The 19,052-nt window shown below is 36.9% G+C and overlaps 2 protein-coding genes and 1 non-coding gene across 16 annotated transcripts in view; 2 read left to right on the top strand and 1 right to left on the bottom strand.

Moving 5' to 3' along the window:
* Positions 1-19,052, top strand: part of LOC144577428 (uncharacterized) — a 157,133-nt gene that overhangs the window by 10,428 nt on the left and 127,653 nt on the right. Inside the window, exon 4 of one of the 14 annotated variants that reach the window (XR_013521280.1) lies at positions 13,031-17,985. The exons of 12 other annotated variants lie outside the window; for them this stretch is intronic. The gene's annotated coding sequence lies outside the window, so the exon portion shown is untranslated. Of the gene's footprint in view, positions 1-13,030; positions 18,299-19,052 lie in introns of those variants that run through there. One more of the 14 variants, XM_078335204.1, reaches the window with a different exon arrangement.
* Positions 223-13,097, bottom strand: CCDC196 (coiled-coil domain containing 196). The gene is given in 10 exon segments (XM_035262067.3): positions 223-422; positions 621-679; positions 5,840-5,981; positions 6,350-6,409; positions 6,930-6,975; positions 6,977-7,011; positions 7,211-7,288; positions 10,911-11,007; positions 12,654-12,803; positions 12,916-13,097. Coding segments are annotated over 10 exon segments (837 nt in total). The 5' UTR covers positions 12,966-13,097; the 3' UTR covers positions 223-302.
* Positions 9,247-9,353, top strand: LOC118145229 (U6 spliceosomal RNA). Its single transcript, XR_004730357.1, has one exon. It is a non-coding gene; the product is annotated as a U6 spliceosomal RNA (small nuclear RNA).

The raw sequence follows: 19,052 nt of genomic DNA, 5'->3' as shown, positions 1-19,052 counted from the left end.
TCTGTCCACAATTACGTACTTCAGAGATGGAGAGGAGCTCCTTTTTATGGGCTTAGTAAAAACATATTATTTAATGTGGTCATTTCAAATCCAAAAGCTATCAAAATAATCAAAGGCTGTTTACAATCCCTAAATAACTACATTCCATACATGTTTAAGGCCAAACATCCAACATTTTCTCCCAGATTGGTGGTGGGATAGAGGGAAAACAGCACTAAAACAAAGGTTTGAGAGATTTTAATTAACAGACATGGTTATGCCTAGTCTCTAAATCTGTCCAAAGCAAATGGAGTGAAAGACTTCTAATTCTTCAGTGCTTCATCTCGCAGTGACCTCAGAAAAAAGAGCCTCCCTCCTGCATCATCAAGCTGACTTCCTTTAGCTCCTTGTTGTTCTGTGTAGATCTTTGATCCCAGAATTCTCTAAGACAGGAAAAAAAAAAAAAAAAAAAAACAGAGGAGAAAGGACAGCTAAAATATTGAATACCCTAGCACCCACTTTGCAAATCACTAAAATATTAAATTAGAACATATGTGAAGAAATGCATTCCAAAAATCTATACCCACTATCTATTCAAGCCCTTAAAACAATTTTTTTTGTTTGAAGAAAGTAGTTCTCACCACATGCTGTTCATTTCTGCCAGTAGTCACTCTGTCCATAGTTGTAGTGCCCATAGTACCTAAGCGGAAACATAGGAAAATGAGAGCCTCTGTTAAGGGGTGTGGAAACTAGTTTTGTTTTGTGTCACTGTGTGTATTAGCATTGATGTGAATTTTCCGATTTATTTATTTATTTAGAAAATAACTTTGTCAAGCAATATTTCAGAAGTTGGAGTGACAGACTGTTTTCTATTTAGAGCTCATGTCCCACACGGGGAAAAATAATTTGAGAATTATATGCAATTAAATAAAGAAGTGGAATAGTAAGTTATGTGTATATATACATACCCTCAGATAACCCAGATAGATATATTTCACAAAAAATGATCAAATGTAGATAATGGAGAAAGAATATAAAAGTGAAGATGGGGAAGAGAATGAAGAAGCAGAGAGAATGGCAGGCAGAGGGTGAGAAGGGGAAAGGGGAAGAGAAGTAATGAAAAGGATAAGGGAGAATTGTAGGATGCTAAATAGGACCATAATGAGTCTTTTCAAATTAGAATTGCCAGACTAAAATATGGGACTCCCAGTTAAATTTGAATTTCAATATAAATACCAAATAACGTTTCGTATATCATGAAATATTTGGGATACACTTATACTAAAAATTATTTGATGTTTATCTCAAATTCACATTTAATAGAGTATCCTTTTTTTATTTGCTAAATATGATCACTCTTTCCTAGACATCCTGCTTCACTCCTGAGTGTGTGTGCCCACAAATTATGGAATCTGTTATTACCCATTAAAATAATATTAATAAAGATACAGTTTATTTTGTCAAGCTTCAAAATTTATATTTAGGAAAAAAGAATTTATTCACTCCCTGAATTTCTGTGTGGTCTTAAGGAGGTAAAAGAATGACTTAGTTTAGAAATTAACTTTATAACCTGCTAATACCAAAACCCAACTTTGACATTCGAAAGGTTCAGGTTTCCTCAAAGCTTAAAAAAGCCTATACTTGAAAGCAATACAATACTACTTATCAAGGACCCAGATTTGAGCTAGCTGTGGCTTTCCGCCCCTGTCTTTCAGCATTTTAGCTTAACACTACTATTTTCCCTTCAGCAGCACCTGCTGAAGTGTAGTTCAGCCATCAGGAAGAATTGTACAAAAGTGATGTAAAGGTTAAAGCTGGGAAGAATTTCTTGCTTTCAGAACAGAAGGAGTTAGAGAGTAAATAAGGTCTCAAGAGTATACATTTCCCACCTCGCTGGGCTTTCATCTGAATTTATAAATGTAGCATAATACTCAAATCCAACCTTCAGGTTTTTCTCAAAAGAGCTCAAGGAAATGCTAAGAGTTGGTGGGGGTTGAGGTAGGAGAGAAAAGCAAGACTGTCAAAATCAAATGTCTTAATAAAGTTATATTATTGCTGAAGATAAACCTCTTTAAACACCGGCAGATATGATGGGAAATTCAGTTGCATTTAGAGATTGCTTAATGTCTGTGCTCTCTAAGTGACTGCCAAAGTCCACAAACTTGCTCTCGGGACTCTATAGAAGTTAGGGAGGACCTACGATACTCCCTGAGTCAAATTATAATTTTCCATTGGTGGGAAAGTAAATCCTTTCAAATGTTACTTGTCTCCAGAAAGATCAAAAGTAAAGACTTCACTCTAGGTGTAAACAAACTGATGCTGTATGCCAAAGAGATAACATAGACAATGGTAATGCTACATCCTGTGCATCAAGGGAATTCACAAGTAGGGATTTGTTGAAGTATAACAAAATAATATTAACAAACACGAGATGGTATTTTGCCAGCTACACAGATCATGCCACTGCAACTCAGCCAACCAGCACATAGGACAGTAGGAGGAGAAATTCTTGGCAGAGTGCAGAGGTAAACCCTTCCTCTACTCGGAAATGGTTAGAACAGAAGAGCCTGTACCCTTGATTTACTGGGAGGTGTGTCCAAAATTATACGCCACCCTTTCTCTAAGACAGGTTTGCGAAATTCAATTCTTTTGAAACTAGAGAAAAAGGAACACTGTCCCTGTAACACTATTAAATATACAAACTTCAAATAAGCACCATCTTGTGCAATTGCCCAACCCATTTTTTATTTTAGAACCCCAATCGCCTGATTTATCTGTGGTAGAAGGGAACACTATTCTACAAGGATTGTGGAGGAAGTGGGCAGTGACTGTTTTTTGAAATGGAGAGAACTATATAGTCCAGGGAGTAGAATACTAGGTAAAAATTATGCAACAGAAATACCGAGTTTAACATGGTCCAATCAAGGCTGGCAGTAATATACTTTGGTGCCAAAAGAGCATGTCATAAAACATCAAGACATGTTTTCTTGTTTCATTTGATATATAAATGTGGCACCTTTTGTCCTAAGAGTAATAGAAGGCCAGTCTCGCCCACAGCATTTCACAGTTCCTGAATTACCACTCTGTGGATTTGAAGCCTGGATGTGGTTGGTGCCACCTACTGGGCCAGATGCAGAATGACCAATCTCTTGCTGAATGAATTAACCTAAGGGAGTATGATTTTTCACTGGGAAGATTATATGTTAAACAGATAATAAATTTGGATTCAAATTACAGCCTTTAGATCTAGAAGAGGCATGAAAAGTCACATACTTTTACACATTCATTTTGTAGCATAGTCTAGGGAATAAAGATTGAATATGGAGCCAGAAACCTGGCTTCTCTGTGCTTGTTTCTTGTTCTGTAATACCTTATAAGAGTCATTGTGAGGGTTACACAAGGTATTACGTTATCAACATGCCCCATGTTAATGTTGTTTGTATGTTTAAAAACTGAAATTAAATGACTTTCCCAAGTTATATAACTGGTGAGCCTCAGAGGAAGGCCTAGAACTAATGTATCTGAGTCTAAATTCAGTGCTTTTTCCCTTAAATTATAATTTTCCAAAATTTGATGGTGAGATAATTTTAGTTGGCAGTTGGGATAAATTTGGGTGTTGTAACACGGAATAAGTCACAGTGAGAAAATTATTTTCAATTATTTCAAACTTGATAGCACCAAGAGAAAGTTGCAGTTTGGTGCTGACTTTAAGATTCTCTGTGTCTTTCTAATCTCACTTCCTAATACAGATAAAATGGATCTCAGACTTATACAATTTTCTGGAACATTAAAATCTTGTTTTTTGTGTGTATTATTGTTTACCTTCTATTATGGAAAACTATAGCAATTCTTCATTTAAAATAGTAATACAAATTTTATTCTCAAGGAATGCATTTAAGAAACTAGTAAGTCAACTTAACAGCAAATATTGAATAGATAATAGTCCAGATGATACATAAAGTTGGAAAACACTGCAACATCTACCATTAAGAAATTAATTACTGCTGATAATAACCCTTTTACATATTACTTTTAAAATCATTCATTATGAGAATATTTGTTTTCTTTTCAATAATCAAATACTAGAAGTGAAAAAATAGGCCACATAACCAAAATATAGGACTCCATTAGATTTCAAATCCACTTGGGCTTAAACAAACCTATAGTTTGAATACGTGTGTTAGAAAATGAAACTGACCCATAATTAGTGTTAAATGAATGCAGAATCAGTATAACACACTGATCCATTGCCTGTGGTGATATTAATTTGTGGTAACAGAGCAGTATAGTACCCTATCATTTAATTCTCCAGAAGCATAAGAGGATAGGCGAGAAAAGGTGTTGCTCTATGACTGTTCCAATTTAAAGTCGATTCAATGTTTTATATGCAAGGGGAAAAAATATCCCCTGACGCAATCAAGTTGAATGGAACCCTTCACTATTTGCTAATTTAGGCTTAATTTGATTCTGGAGCTAAAAATTTTTTGGCTCTTTACCCTATAGATCCCTCAAGATGACCTTCAGCTAATTTTGGATGAAGTAAAACAGGGACCTGTCTCTCTTCCTTATAACCTTCTTCTCCTCTTTTAAATTTGTATTTTAATGATTTAATACTGCTTATGGGTGCATTCCAGGTTTCTTTCCAATTTTGTCCAATTCTTATTAGAACATAAGTTGAAAGAAAAATACGTATGTAATACTGCCTGAAAGATAGTCAATAGTTTTCTAAAATTTACCTATGGATCAAGCCAGACCAGTAGAGTTTTATATACCTGAATCATCCTGAGTCAATTCATCACTTTAAAAAAATTAGATTAATAAGTTTTTTATTAGATTATGCCAAAGAACAGAGGAGAAACAGCCTACGAAATCTGGATTCTGAATTTATTTTGAAATATTGTTGAAGACACTGGCTACTATCATCACACAAACAATGTCCTGTCCCCATCATAGGGACCTGGATGAAAAATTTCTCTCAGATTTCAATACCAGGAAAAACTTTGTTTCTTCATGAATTTCACAAATCAATGTTTCTTTTTACTGGAAAATTTTGTAGCCTACCTCTGCCAGCTGTGCAGTACTTTCATTATGCATTCTTGTGTATTTACCTGGCTTCAGTTTATTTTCCCTTTTCTTTGATTTGCTTATATATTTATTTATCCCTATATGTTGAGTGTGATTTTTATAAGCTGTTCAAACCCTTTATGGAATAAGACTAAGAAACTAGAAACATACATACTGATGTTGATAGAACATTGTCATTCCTTGGCCATGATTTCCCATTGCCTGTCCCTTTATAAAAATGGAGTTCATATTCTTAGATACTTGAAAATTCAAGAACCATTTTCCCTGTCCTCCGAACCATCTCTGTATTCTATTTTTTAATGAACTATATCATTTTCTCTAATATTGCCATAAATTCTGTGGAGGAAGTTGCTGAAACTCTCAGAGGGAGAACTGGATTGATGAAATTCACAACCATTGTCAGATGTCTCCTTGGCCTTCTGCTTTGAAGTAGCAGAGTCTATTCCAGCAAGATTAATAAAATTAAATAATTCTAATTCCTAGAAAAGGGGATGGGGTAGAAAGGAAACATATTTTATTATGCTAGTTATATGTCAGCTACATATGCTAAGTATATAATATGTTACTTTATCTTTACAAAGGAAACCTATTCTCCCAGAGAGAATCTTTGCCTTAGTACAGGAGCTTCCGAGTCATAATAATAATGATAATGAAAAAATTTATTACTGTACTTTTATTTATTATAGTCATTGTATTACTCACTTTACAAGTAAAAGGATCTCCAGTGTAAAACAAAACAAAACCTCAAACTGTGTATCTGGGATATTCTACCTACCTTGGGACCCAGGAAGATTTAAAAATGCTTGCATTGGCTCGAAATTCTGCTGCAAAAACAGTGATAATTTCAGGTCATTGGCCTTCTGGTACTTCTTCAAGGCTTCATTTCTCAGCTCAATCACTTTGCCACAAAAATCATTCTGAAAGGGAACATTTTCAAAAACTACACATTTAGTATTGGCTTTTCTGAATCGTCTTTATTCAGAAGTTAAAAAGTAATTCCATCATGCTCAGCCTTTAAAAGTTGAGTAGAAAGTATTTGTGCTTTTCCCCCCATTTAGAATAGAATAAAATCAAGAGCATAGGAAGAAATGCTCAAGTTGTCTTGTTCCAAGTTGCCTAGGGTGAAGCCAGAGATAGGTTCCTTCACTTATCTCTCTACATTTATTTTAGCAGGACGATTGGTAATATAGGATGTGGGGACTGGGCTTCACAATATGCAGCTAAAAGCCTTTGTATTATTTGAATAAAATTGCATCCTATATCGAGCCTTAGAAGACCTGAGTACCTGAAGGATGTTGTTTTGTTCCTGATACTTGACCCATTCCATTTTCCTCTGTTGCTTTTCCTGGTGGAAGAAAGAACCTCTGGTTGACAAAGTAAATTGAGATCAGAAATAAGTTTTTTCAATATATTGCAAAAGCCTTATAGCAAAATTATGGTGGCACAGATTTATGATTAAATTGGTTTTAACTGCACAATTCTCTTAATTGGCCTCACCTGTACAAACCACCCTCTAAAAGCTAAATGAATGGTTATTTTATGTTGATGAGTTGGTTATGGGAAGATGAGATACAAGCATAATACCACTGAATACATTTTCAAAGACAAATTAGCAGGAGTTCTGACATCATATAGCTGTTGCAGAGTTATCATTGTTGGTATAGCTTCTCTGACTTTTGCCTAATATGATTTCCCAGAAACTTGTGATGTTACTCTGACTCAAATATAGTAACACAAGGGAACTAAGTCTATAAAAATTTGCATTGGTTCAAGAACACACCAAAGCTTAGGCAAATTACTGCAACATTAAAGATATCTAATTTATTAGCTCTAAAAGCCACTACCATTCAGAACGGCTGTAGTGCTTTCCTTATCTCCTTCACTTTCTCTGCACATGATTTCTCCAGTTCACTCGGTCTTCCTAGGTGACGAGGGGGATTTGGGAGCCTGGGATGAAAGAAGAGAGCTAAAGGAATAGGAGATCCCAGGAAATAAATGCAAAGTCTCAGCAGGCCATAAATCTAATACTCTAAAAACCCAGATCCCACCTATCTGTCTACCCAAATTAGCCCTGATTGTCAACAGACTGTTTCCAGCTGTGTGACATCAACAGTCTTGAAATTCTAAGTACCTGCAGTCCACTTGCATTTCCATCCTGCAAGTCTGCCTTGTTTTTCATCTCTCGTGCTCTTTGTTGATCACTGAGTTCTTCTGCTTCGAATGTCTGTGGAAAGACATTTTGGCAAAGCTTTAAATTAATGGAAATTAAAGAAAGAAGTGGAAAACCAATATGGGTCAAGGCTTTGGTTCCTGCCAGTCAGCAGGTTCTCAGGACCTGACATGAAACAGGTACTACCAAAGGGAGTTCAGAATGTTGTGAGCCCTTTCTTTCATTCAGTTACTTGAGTGTACCTTACAGGAATGAAAATGATTAGCTGGACCCTTAGCCAGTCACTACTCTAAGCTGCTTACTGCATTACTCTACTTACTTTCCTTACTGTACTATATTACAGACATTCTCATTTAATCCTCACAGCTCTTTGAGGACTATTTTAATTTCCATAGATGAGAAAGTTGAGACTTGGAGAGGTTATTTGTTTAGGGTCACACAGCTAGGAAAGTACAGAGTTGGAATTTGAACCAGATCTTTCTGATTCTGAAGCCTGTGTTTTTGTTCATTAGGCATGCTGCTCTTTTCCATTTCTCCTTACTAAAATATGAGTAGGGAAAGTTGATCACAAGTCAAGTGTATGGACATCCTTTATTTTAAAAAAGTCTTTTGAGAGCTCCATAGAAGCTGGATTTAGATAGAGGAATTGTTCTGGCACATTTCCTATTACAAGGACTCAAGAACTAAGGAACTAAAACTTCTGACAATTCATAGAACTAATTTGTAACTGCCAATGAGAACCTGGAGCAGATCTCAATACAAGATGCAGGGCTTGAAGGTATTCTGATTATTTGTGGAAAGGTGAGATGAGAAAAAAAAAAGCAGACAGATCACACAGTATAACTGTTAATATTACAAGATATAATCTACTCTTCTAGTTGCATAGTCTATGAAGAAGCACTTGGGTTCCAAGGGATTAGTCTTGGACAAGGGACAAAGGAATTTCGTGTCCCCTTCCCCCGACTCCTGGCTCTGGATTCCCAGCTAAAGGCCCTGATATTGTCACCTTAAACAATGCAGTGATTGTTGTAAAATTATAGGTGAATTAGAATTAGGTATTCATTTGTTTCTTCAACTTACATTTATTGATCTCTACTATGTTCCAAGAATTGTGCTAGGAGCTACAAATTTGGACAAAGCAATCAAGATACTGAAGGAGCTTAGGAAGATACTGAAGGAGGCAAGGAAACAAGAAACAAGTGAAAAAGTAATAATAATACAGTAACAATTTTATATTATAAACAGTGCTATGGAACACATGAACATAGTTATATAATAGAAAGGAGGAAGAGAATGCCCTGCTTTAGATGGAGCAAACAAGGAAATCCTCTCTAAGAAGATGGCATTGAAGCTGAGAACTGGAGGATGAGAATGAACCAACCATGATAAAATAACATTATAGGCAGTGGAGAAGGCAAGAGCAAAGTGCTTGAAATAGGAAAAGGCTTGGTGTGTCTGAGAAACCGCAAGAGGCCAGTGGCATGATTGCATAGAAAGCAAGGGAAGGACATCTATGAGAGGAAACTGCAGAGTGGGCAAAAGCTAGATTCTGCCGCAATGAGTGGCTGTAAAGGTTTTTCATAAGAAGAGTGACATGCTTTGATTGTTTTAAAAAGATCATTTTGGCTTCTGTTTAGAGAATGGATTGGAATAAGGCATGGGTGGAAGCAAGGACATGAAAAAATGAGGATGAAGGGAGATTTTTCACACTATGATCTGTAGGACAATACTTTCAATAGATCGTTAGAGGGACACCTTGTTCCATAGCATCTCCATTTCCTTCTGAAGCATCTTGTTTTTCCTTTCTTGTTGGAGGGGGAAGAACCAAACAAACAGAAGAATATATTTGTCCAGCCATTGAAGTGAGTTTGGAAGAAGTTACTAAGTAATAGTAGGAAAAGGATCCAGGAACGTAGTAAACCACAGAGGAAGGCAATGAATGGGCCTAGCCCCAAATCCAGGAGCATAAGAGATGTTTGATAATGATGATGGTGTTTAAAAAAAGCCAAGTTGTGCTCGCTTCAGCAGCACATATACTAAAATTGGAAGAACACAGAGAAGATTAGCATGGCCCCTGCGCAAGGATGACACGCAAATTCGTGAAGTGTACCATATTTTTCAAATGGGACCTAATCAAACTCCACAGCTTCTACACAGCAAAAGAAACAGTCATTATAGTGAATCTGCAAACAATAGAATGGGAAAAAATTTTTGCAGTTTACCCATCTGACAAAGGGCTGATATCCAGAATTTACAAATAACTGAAACAGATTTACAAGAAAAAAACAAACAAGCCCATTCAAAAATGGGCAAAGGATATGAACAGACACTTTACAAAAGAAGACATACATGAGGCCAACAAACATATGAAAAAATGCTCATCATCACTGGTCATTAGAGAAATGCAAATCAAAACTACATTGAGATACCATCTCACACCAGTTAGAATGGCAATCATTAAAAAATCTGGAGACAACAGATGCTGGAGAGCATGTGGAGAAATAGGAACACTTTTACACTGCTGGTGGGAGTATAAATTAGTTCAACCATTGTGGAAGACAGCGTGGCGATTCCTCAAGGACCTAGAAATAGAAATTCCATTTGACCCAGCAATCCCATTACTGGGTATATATCCAAAGGACTATAAATCGTTCTACTATAAGGACACATGCATACGAATGTTCATTGCAGCACTGTTTACAATAGCAAAGACCTGGAACCAACCCAAATGCCCATCGATGATAGACTGGACTGGGAAAATGTGGCACATATACACCATGGAATATTATGCAGCAATCAAAAACGATGAGTTTGTGTCCTTTGTAGGGACATGGATGAATCTGGAGAACATCATTCTCAGCAAACTGACACAAGAACAGAAAATGAAATACCACATGTTCTCACTCATAGGCAGGTGATGAACAATGAGAGCACATGGACACAGGGAGGGGAGCACTAAACACTGGGGTCTGTTGCGGGGAATAGGGGAGGGACAGCAGGGGGGTGACCTGGGGGGGATGGCATGGGGAGAAATGCCAGATGTGGGTGAGGGGGAGGAAGACAGCAAATCACACTGCCATGTGTGTACCTATGCAACTATCTTGCATGTTCTGCACATGTACCCCAAAACCTAAAATGCAATAAAAAAGCCAAGTTATTTTAAGTAATTAATTATAATAATTGTGAGACCGTATCTATAGAAATGAGTTCCTAACACTTCAGATATTCTTATCATATGGCCATTTCTTGGGGGCTTAGACAACTAATTTTTAATTTTTAAGATCCTTTATATTTCTGATTAAAATAAAATCTTATAAGAATCCTACAGAGCAAACTATTTATTTTCTTTTATTTTGATAAGTATTTTCTATTCTTTATAGGAGATATTTAACTATTCTTTCTGAAACATTAAGGGTTAATATGGTTATAGTCATTTACTCCCTAGATAAAAAGCTTTTAAAAAGTCAAAGAATATAATTTTTGCTAGCTAGTCCTATTCTTCCCAGCATTCCATCTGACTCCCTTTGTGTCACCCTGGACTTCCTAGATGAAGTTGATATGAGTGTTGGAGCATCAGATGTTAGAAATGAGTATTCTGTCTCCCTCCACATCTGACATTGCAGTGGAATTGAGCCCTATTCAGGAGGCTGTTTCTGGAGTACCTCCAGCTTCTTACCAGGTTCTGTTTCATCTCCTCTGCCTCCTTCAGGAGCTCCATGACTGAGGATTCCTCACACCTCTTCCCTGCCATGATCTGCCTCATGATCTGAAGACTAGAAGAAAAAGAGGGATCATAAAACATATATACCTCCTTAGGGGTAATACTGATATTCTGCAACCAGTCAGAAAGTACTCTACTGTGAAAGTTAGATGGGGACTGAAATCTCAGGAATTATGAAAGCCCTTCTGGTCATAGAAGATCTCTATAATAGGATGTTTCCATTTCTAATTGACATTTGCCTATCTATGTGCTCTAGAATTAATTCTGTGCTCTTTAATGCTTAGGTCTCTAAACAGTCAGGGAAAGTCCTTTCCACCCCCTCAGAAGAATGCTGCAGTGTGTGACTTGGGAGAAGTGGTAGTTCTGCCTCCTTTATAAGAAGAGATTGAAAACCTGCTGTCTTCTATGATAAATCCCAGAGTTATTTCCTAACCCATCTCTGTCCACTTTCTCTCACCTACTTGCTTCTTCATATAAGGACATTTGAGTCTATTGAGGAAGTCACTGATATCCTTTCATAGCCCCAGAGAATGCATACCATTGAGAAGTTCTAACAAAATCTGAATCAAAGTCAAGTCTTTTTGAGAGAGAATATAGTTCCAACAAATTCTGAATCAAAATCAAGTCTTTGTGAGAGAGGATTTTTCTTAAAGCCATAAATTATTTTGTTTGTGTTCTTGTACTTTTTTCTCACCAGTTCTAAGCAGAGAACACAATTCTAAGCCTTTGTGTTTTCTTGGCCTGAGAGAAGTCTAAATTGCTGAGTTGTAAGCAGTTGGTGCTTGACCATGACTTTCTGCCTGGGTTTTATTCTTCAAAAATATGAGTCCTTTGAGATGCTTATGATAAGGGTATAGAATAAAGGTAGACTCAATGAGGTAAGATGTTCTGAGACTAGAAACAGAGTTTGTGGGTCCCAGGTACAGTAAGTGCTCTGGTAAGGAGTTAAGACTTCAGGCTACCTAGTATATTTAGAGATGCCTCTAATTCAGAGAGCTGCTAGGTTTAGAAAATACTGCCATTCCACTGCTTGGCATAGAAAGAGCAGAGTCATTTATTCTAAAGTGATCCACAAACATACACAAGAAAGCATCTGTGTGACCGTGGTAAACTAATGCTATTAAAGATGTTTCACAGGCCGGGTGTGGTGGCTCACGCCTATAATCCCAGCACTTTGGGAGGCCAAGGCGGGTGGATCACGAGGTGAAGAGGTCGAGACCATCCTGGTCAACAAGGTAAAACCCCATCTCTACTAAAAATACAAAAATTAGCTGGGCATGGTGGTGCGCACCTGTAGTCCCAGCTACTTGGGAGGCTGAGGGAGGAGAATTGCTTGAACCAAGGAGACGGAGGTTGCAGTGAGCCGAGATCGTGCCATTGCACTCCAGTCTGGGTAACAACAGCGAAACTCCATCTCAAAAAAAAAGATGGTTCACTATTTCTTGGGTGGACAGCCTAGGGTGGAAGAGTTATAACTGTAGCCCATGAAATGAGGGGTGAGTCATATTTAATTTACTAAAAGAAAATAAAGGATTTGTTGTCATCCTGACTTGGTAGTTACAAATTGTTGGCCTTCTACAGCCAAATGTCAAACCTTTTATTAATTAACAAAAAAATTGTAAATAATTATTGACAATCCTATGGAGATTAAGTTCTCCAGCTTTTTTACTTCTAGGAATCCAGAGTAAGAGCTCGTACCTCCTTTGTTTTTCCTCCAAGTTCGACATTAACTTTTGGAATAAGAGGTTGTTTTTATCTTCTAGAGGTTTGAGCATCTCTAGCAGTTCCTGTTTCCTTAGCTTCAAGTCCTCACTCAGTTCCTTCAAGTAATTGTCATCTGTTTTAGAACTGTGTGGGAAAAGACACAATAATATCTGCCTTTAGCCTGAGTTAACAGATAGAGAGACCCTCTTTTCCCTCTTAGATAGTTACCATTTTGCATCTTCCATCAAAGACTCACCTTATTTTTGAGGGCAGGTAAGATCCTGAAGCGTTTGCACCACCTATCATCTTGAAGGGTAACTTGTAAGAATAAAGAGGGCTTCCTGAAAATATGTGCCTTTTTCTTCCTCCAGTTAAGTCATCATTTTTGTGCTGCTGTTCTTGAAACCCCTGCTGCAGTGGATGGATCTTAGCTACAGTGAGGTCACAATGGCCCTAATACCACATAATCAACAGGTCTTTTAAGTAATTTCAACATTAATGGCAGTTTGTTGACTGGAAATACTGACTACATCTGATCAGTTCTTGCCTTACATCTAGCCAAATGACAAAGTTTTATTCTAAAGTCTTTGAATGAATAGGATAGAATCACATCATATCTACATTATGAAATTCCTTTTGTGTTGGAAAATGTTGGACTGTCAAAAATGAGATCAACACCATCTTTCATGAAAACAAACCTCTGTGAAATGCCACTATCTGTAGAGCACGGTGACAGATTCTGCAAGTGAAGAAAAGATGAAGACACAGCATCCACCTTTTGGGGGCCTTAGGAGGAAGACAGGATACTTCTAAGACTTTTTTTTTAAAAAAGAGGTTAAACTGGCAAATACCAGGGTATGGATATAATAGAATAATATATGAGCCACTGTCATTATTTTTCAATCTTTAAAACTTGATATTATCATAATTGCAAAGTAAAAGAATATTGGACATGTAGCAAGACGATTTAATTTGTGAAAGATCATATCGTCAGTATGTCCTTCCATAGCCATACTCTTTCCTGAAAGATTGTATAATAATTCTAGCCTCCCTTCCGGATTTTCTGGTTCTGCTTCTATTTTCTTCTTTATTAGAATCACGTTTCTTTTTGACCTTAGGATCTGCTGTCTTCATCTATGTCACTTATTGGAAGATAACCCAGTGATACATTTGTTTTTTCATGCCCTTTAAATACAATTTTAGAGCAGTATTTTTAGTGAAGGTCTCAAAATGAATTAAGTCATGTAAATGTCAAGTATTAACTGAACATTTTCAGCCATTTTCTAAGGGTATTCTCCAAAGTAACTTAAACCCTTTATCTTGTGGGAAACATTAAAGGCAGAGTATTATAATGGAAATAACACAAGATTTAGCTTGTCAGACTTTGGTTTGGATCTCAGCTTCAATGTGCGTAGTGAGCTGCTTGTGAGCAAGTACTAAATTTACTGAGTCTCAGTTTCTGCTTTTGTAAAAGTGAGAAGGGTAATATTGACCTGATAGGTTCATTGTGAGCATGAAATGTAATATTATGTAAAGAGCTTTGTTCATGTTAGGTGTTCCTGTTTTAATAAGTTTGTGTTTACTAGGTGTGGGTTTTAGGATTGCTTAATGCCTCAATTAAGTGGTCAGATACAAAAGGCTGATTTATATGAGGCTAATGAAACTTAAACTTTAGAGACCTTCATTTTTACAGACCTCTTCCAAAGGCCCTGAACCTCATTTTGTATTCATAATTTTGTATTCTTTTTTGGAAAGAGATCTCTCCAAATTATATATGTTTTAGGGGCCCACAAAACAAAGATCTTCTTTTAGTTAGATAGGCTGCATAGCTCTCCTAAGTATCATCTACATCAAAATTTCTTTGGAAGTCTCTATTTTGAGACAGAGTAATGCTCTGTTGCTCAGGCTGGAGTGCAGTGGTCTGATCTCGGCTCACTGCAACTTCCACCACCCAGGTTCAAGCGATTCTGTGTCTCAGCCTCCCAAATAGCTGAGATTACAAGTATGCACCATGACGCCCAGCTAAATTTTGTATTTTTACTAGAAATGGGGTTTCACCATGTTAGCCAGGCTGGTCTCGAACTCCTGGCCTCAAATAATCCACCTGCCTGGGCCTCCCAAAACACTGGGATTAGAGGCAAGAGCCACCCTGCCTGGCCTACAAATACTTCTTCTACAACATACATAGGTCATTTGTAAGTTTTGTATGATTCCTTGTGTAATATGATGTTAAATTAGGATAGCCATATCAAATAAGACGTAATTCACATTGATTGCCCTAGGAATTCCCATGAAAAGTTTGGATTGAATGAGGGTGAGAGAACTCCTCACAGTTAAAAAAAAAAAAAAAGGAACTGGGTGGATGAATTATTATTAGTAGCATCTTTGACTGCATATGACAGGTGGTAGCAAATGGTAGAGGAAAAAATGGCATTGATCGCTAAAGTATTGCCTCTCTAAATTTCATATTGTGACACTTGGTTGGCAGAACTATGTGTCTGATAGAATTTTAAAACATTTAAGGGGCAGGTGACATCCCAACCTACTTTCATTTCTGTTTTTGCTTATGAATGATTCAAAGAGGAAGAATACTTGATATATAAATTTTCTTTTCTTTTCTTTTTTTTTTTTTTGAGATGGAGTTTTGTTCTTGTTGCCCAGGCTGGAGTGCAATGGTGCTATCTTGGCTTATTGCAACCTCTGCCTCCCAGGTTCAACTGATTCTCTTGCCTCAGCCTCCCAAGTAGCTGGGACTACAGCCATATGCCACCACACCTGGCTAATTTTTTGTATTTTTGGTAGAGGTGGAGTTACATCTTGTTAGCCAGGATTGTCGCAATCTCCTGATCTCATGATCCACCTGCCTTGGCCTCCCAAAGTGCTGGGATTACAGGTGTGAGCCACCAAGCTTGGCCAACACCTGCTGTTTTGATGTGCTCTTTTCTGTAGCCAATCAGCACCTTTTATTTCCTGACATTCCAATGCGGATTTATTAACTTGCAACATTCCAAAAAAATTTTGCCTTGTAATAATGTATATAGAGTTTGTACTAAAGAGCTTATAAACCAATGAACAGTATTAAAAGGGGATAACTGATGCACGATAATGTCCGCTGGAACAGGGGGAAGAGCAGATTAAGGTGTAGATGACCATTAGAAGTGGAGGGAGGGGAAACTGCATAGATTTTTCCTGACGTAGAAGGTTAGGTCATCTGTTGATTGAGGAGGTATGACAGGAAACCTCAGAAGAGTGATGACACAAGATTTGGAATAGCACCTGAGCACTGGAAAAGGAAGCCAACCAGCCAAGAGTAAAAGGATTGCCAAGTAGTGCAAAGGGTCAAGGTGAATTCGGAAATTGCAGATTTGGCATGGCATGAATCAGCAGTTACACAATTTTCTCCAGCAGTACTTGGCAAACTAGAAGCAATAGTAGAGAGAACCAGATGGTTGTTTGACTCTGAGCTGGGACTTGGCAGAATAGATAAGCAAAAGTTCAAGGGAGCGCTGAGAGTGCTAGTAAGAGTATCCATCAAAAGACTGATTAACGTGTTCAAGCTAAGCAGTAAAGAAAAGGAAGAGGGTGGTTAAGAGAGGGGAAACCAGACCGGGGTCAGATATTTTGGAGTGTAGGGGTGGAAGAACAAAGGTTATGGTCAAGTAACATAGTTCTTATGAAATAACTTGTGGAAACTCATCACTGTTTAGATAAATTATAGTAACAATTCATAATTTTTTTCTGCAGTAAACTTTCTGTTGCTTCCAGTTACTGCGCAATATTCACTGAAATTCATGTGGTCTCTTAAAATAGGTCTTATGACAAGCTAGTCACAATGACCTCATCCAACATTATAGCATTTGACTTTTTAGTATCTGTTGAGAAAACATGTGATTGCTCTATAATTAGAGAACTTGGAGCAATACCATTTAGTAGTTTTGCCAGTGGAAAATCAGATTAGTCTAATTAAGCCAGGTCTCCAAGAGTAGAGGCAATTATTTTTATATTAAACAAAACAAAACAAAAAAGGAGATGCTTTTCTATCCTCAGCTTTGGTTGTGGCAACAAAATTAGAGAATTCCTCAGGGCGAAATCATGAGGACCTTCTGGTCCTGTCTGACCCAGAGCCAGTTTAACCCTTGGGAGAATTATAATAATTTCATTAATTAAAATAAGGAGAGAAGGACTGACAAATCCTAACAGCAAGCCTTGTTGGCTCTTAAAGATCTCCCACATCTTGCTGTGCTGTTTGTTATGAATATTTTATTGGCTCCTTCTCCTTAACCCTTGCTATAGCTATCTCAAGTCAGGCTACACATACATTTAGATTGACTCTAGGGAGTTGAGAAGATTGAGATCAATGTTGGGACTCTTTAATTCTCTTTAATATCATTGAGGTCTTTTTTAAAGTAATTCATTATCTCAGTGTGTTCAGGTACATTGCACTATGGTCTTCAAACTGAGGTACATGAACTTTCCCCAATACTCTTTGAGAAATGTGGAAGCAAGAGTAGTTTTTAGAAAAGCTTTTCTGAGATTCTCAATTTTCGCAAATACTCTTTCCTAAAATGAATCTGCCTGAGGATGTCCCTTGGCCTCTTTCCCACCTTCCCTTTTCCAATCACCCTTCACTGCCTTGTTAAAAGAATGGAATACCTTTCAACCATCTGGAATCTTACTTGGGCTTAGTTTAATGTCCTAGAGGTTTTTACACATCCCTTTTATACATTTAGAGCATTAAACTAGTCATATTTCAAAATGTTGGTGCTGGGGTTAAAGAGAGTAAATGGCTGTTAATGACTGGATTACAAATTATTTTGCAGGTTAGGTGATTTCCAATTCTTTGCTACTAACAAAATTCAAGGAAGACCTAATAAAATTGTCAGCTTAAACTTAATAAAAATTAAATTTTGCTGATAAATTATCTATGATTTTGGGTTTATAATTCAGAAGGTCAAAGATTTGAGTAACATTGCCATAAGAAAACACTTTCCATTCCCGTCTCCTTATTTGTGTAAACACTCGTGAGAATTATATGTAAAACAAAGAATATGAACAAAATTGATGTTTAAGCTTGTCTTACTCTAGTAATAAGTAATATTCACCAAAGCATACATGAACTAACTAGTAGACAAAACAGCCTAACCATCAAATTAATAGACTTACCTCCAAAAAAATTACTATGCTTAAAACTTAGTTATGAAATATATGTAGTATATATAGTTCTGTTAGTTGTATACTAATAGCAATTATAATGCTAACTTAGTTCTGAAGAAATGTTACCACAGTCTTAAGGTCACAAAAAATAAAGCAACAAAATGTCAACGTACATACATATTTTGCAGAGAAGTATGATGGGGTGTTAAAAAAGACTTTCAAGCATAAAATACATTGCATTAGCATACATTTCTATGGGGAAAGTATAATGGAAACATGAGTTCAAGAAGAAAATGTAACATTTTTGGCTATCGTAGAAGAGTTTTTCATATTTACATTTCATTGAATGTGAGTATTTAAGATTTGCTGAATAAATTTTAAGGTGAAAGACTTACTTCAAAATGTCAGTATTCCAATACACCAGAAATTATATGTTTTACAATTATTTAAAATTAGAATAAAAAATTGAGATGGCTACTTAAAAACATGTGACACCATACTTAGTTTTTCAAAATTCTTTTATAACACACAAGCCAAAAAAGTCTGAAGACCACTGCTGTGGGACAGAGATTCTCTTTTTGATGGGATTTTAGAATCACCTAGGGAGCTTGGAAAAGCTGCAGCTCTTTGGGCTTATCCCCCAGAGATCTCTACTCTGTAGATATGGAGAATGTGAGGTTTTAACAAGCACTCCCTAATCGCTGGTGGTTCTGATGTGGGATCTGTGGAGCTATGACTGAGAATTACTGCTTCAGGGGTTCTTCTCCGATCACAATGTATCAGCAAAAAGCTGCTTACTTGAATATTTTTTGTTTTTTTAAGTAGGAGTGGGGGCATCTGTAGAACTACCTCCTCTGAGTCACATTTTGCATTACACCTTCACCTTTCATTTGGGATACCCTGAGTAAGCTTTATGAAGCCATTCCTGCATTTGTAAAGAAAATTATCTAAGATGTCTTTCCATGACCAGCTCTCCCCAGCTCCCACTGCTGTCCACATATCATAAATTTCCTTCAGAATTAGATACTAAAGAAAGTGTTGCTTCTTTGGGAAAATACTGGCATGTATTTTTCCTTAGGGACAAATCGGTAAACTGGTTTTGTTTTTATTTTCTTTTGGTATGCAGGGAATCTCAGAGCAATTTTGTGACCAGACATGTGAGTCCCAACCCCTGTTTATGACTTTCTATTCTAATTAATATTTTTCTTGCACCTGTTTTTTAATCAGTCTTTTTCTTAT

Source organism: Callithrix jacchus, chromosome 8, assembly GCF_049354715.1.
Source record: "Callithrix jacchus isolate 240 chromosome 8, calJac240_pri, whole genome shotgun sequence".
NCBI lineage: Eukaryota > Metazoa > Chordata > Mammalia > Primates > Cebidae > Callithrix > Callithrix jacchus.
The sequence above is the reverse complement of the archived record's forward strand: the minus strand, read 5'-3'. Positions and strand labels throughout refer to the sequence as shown.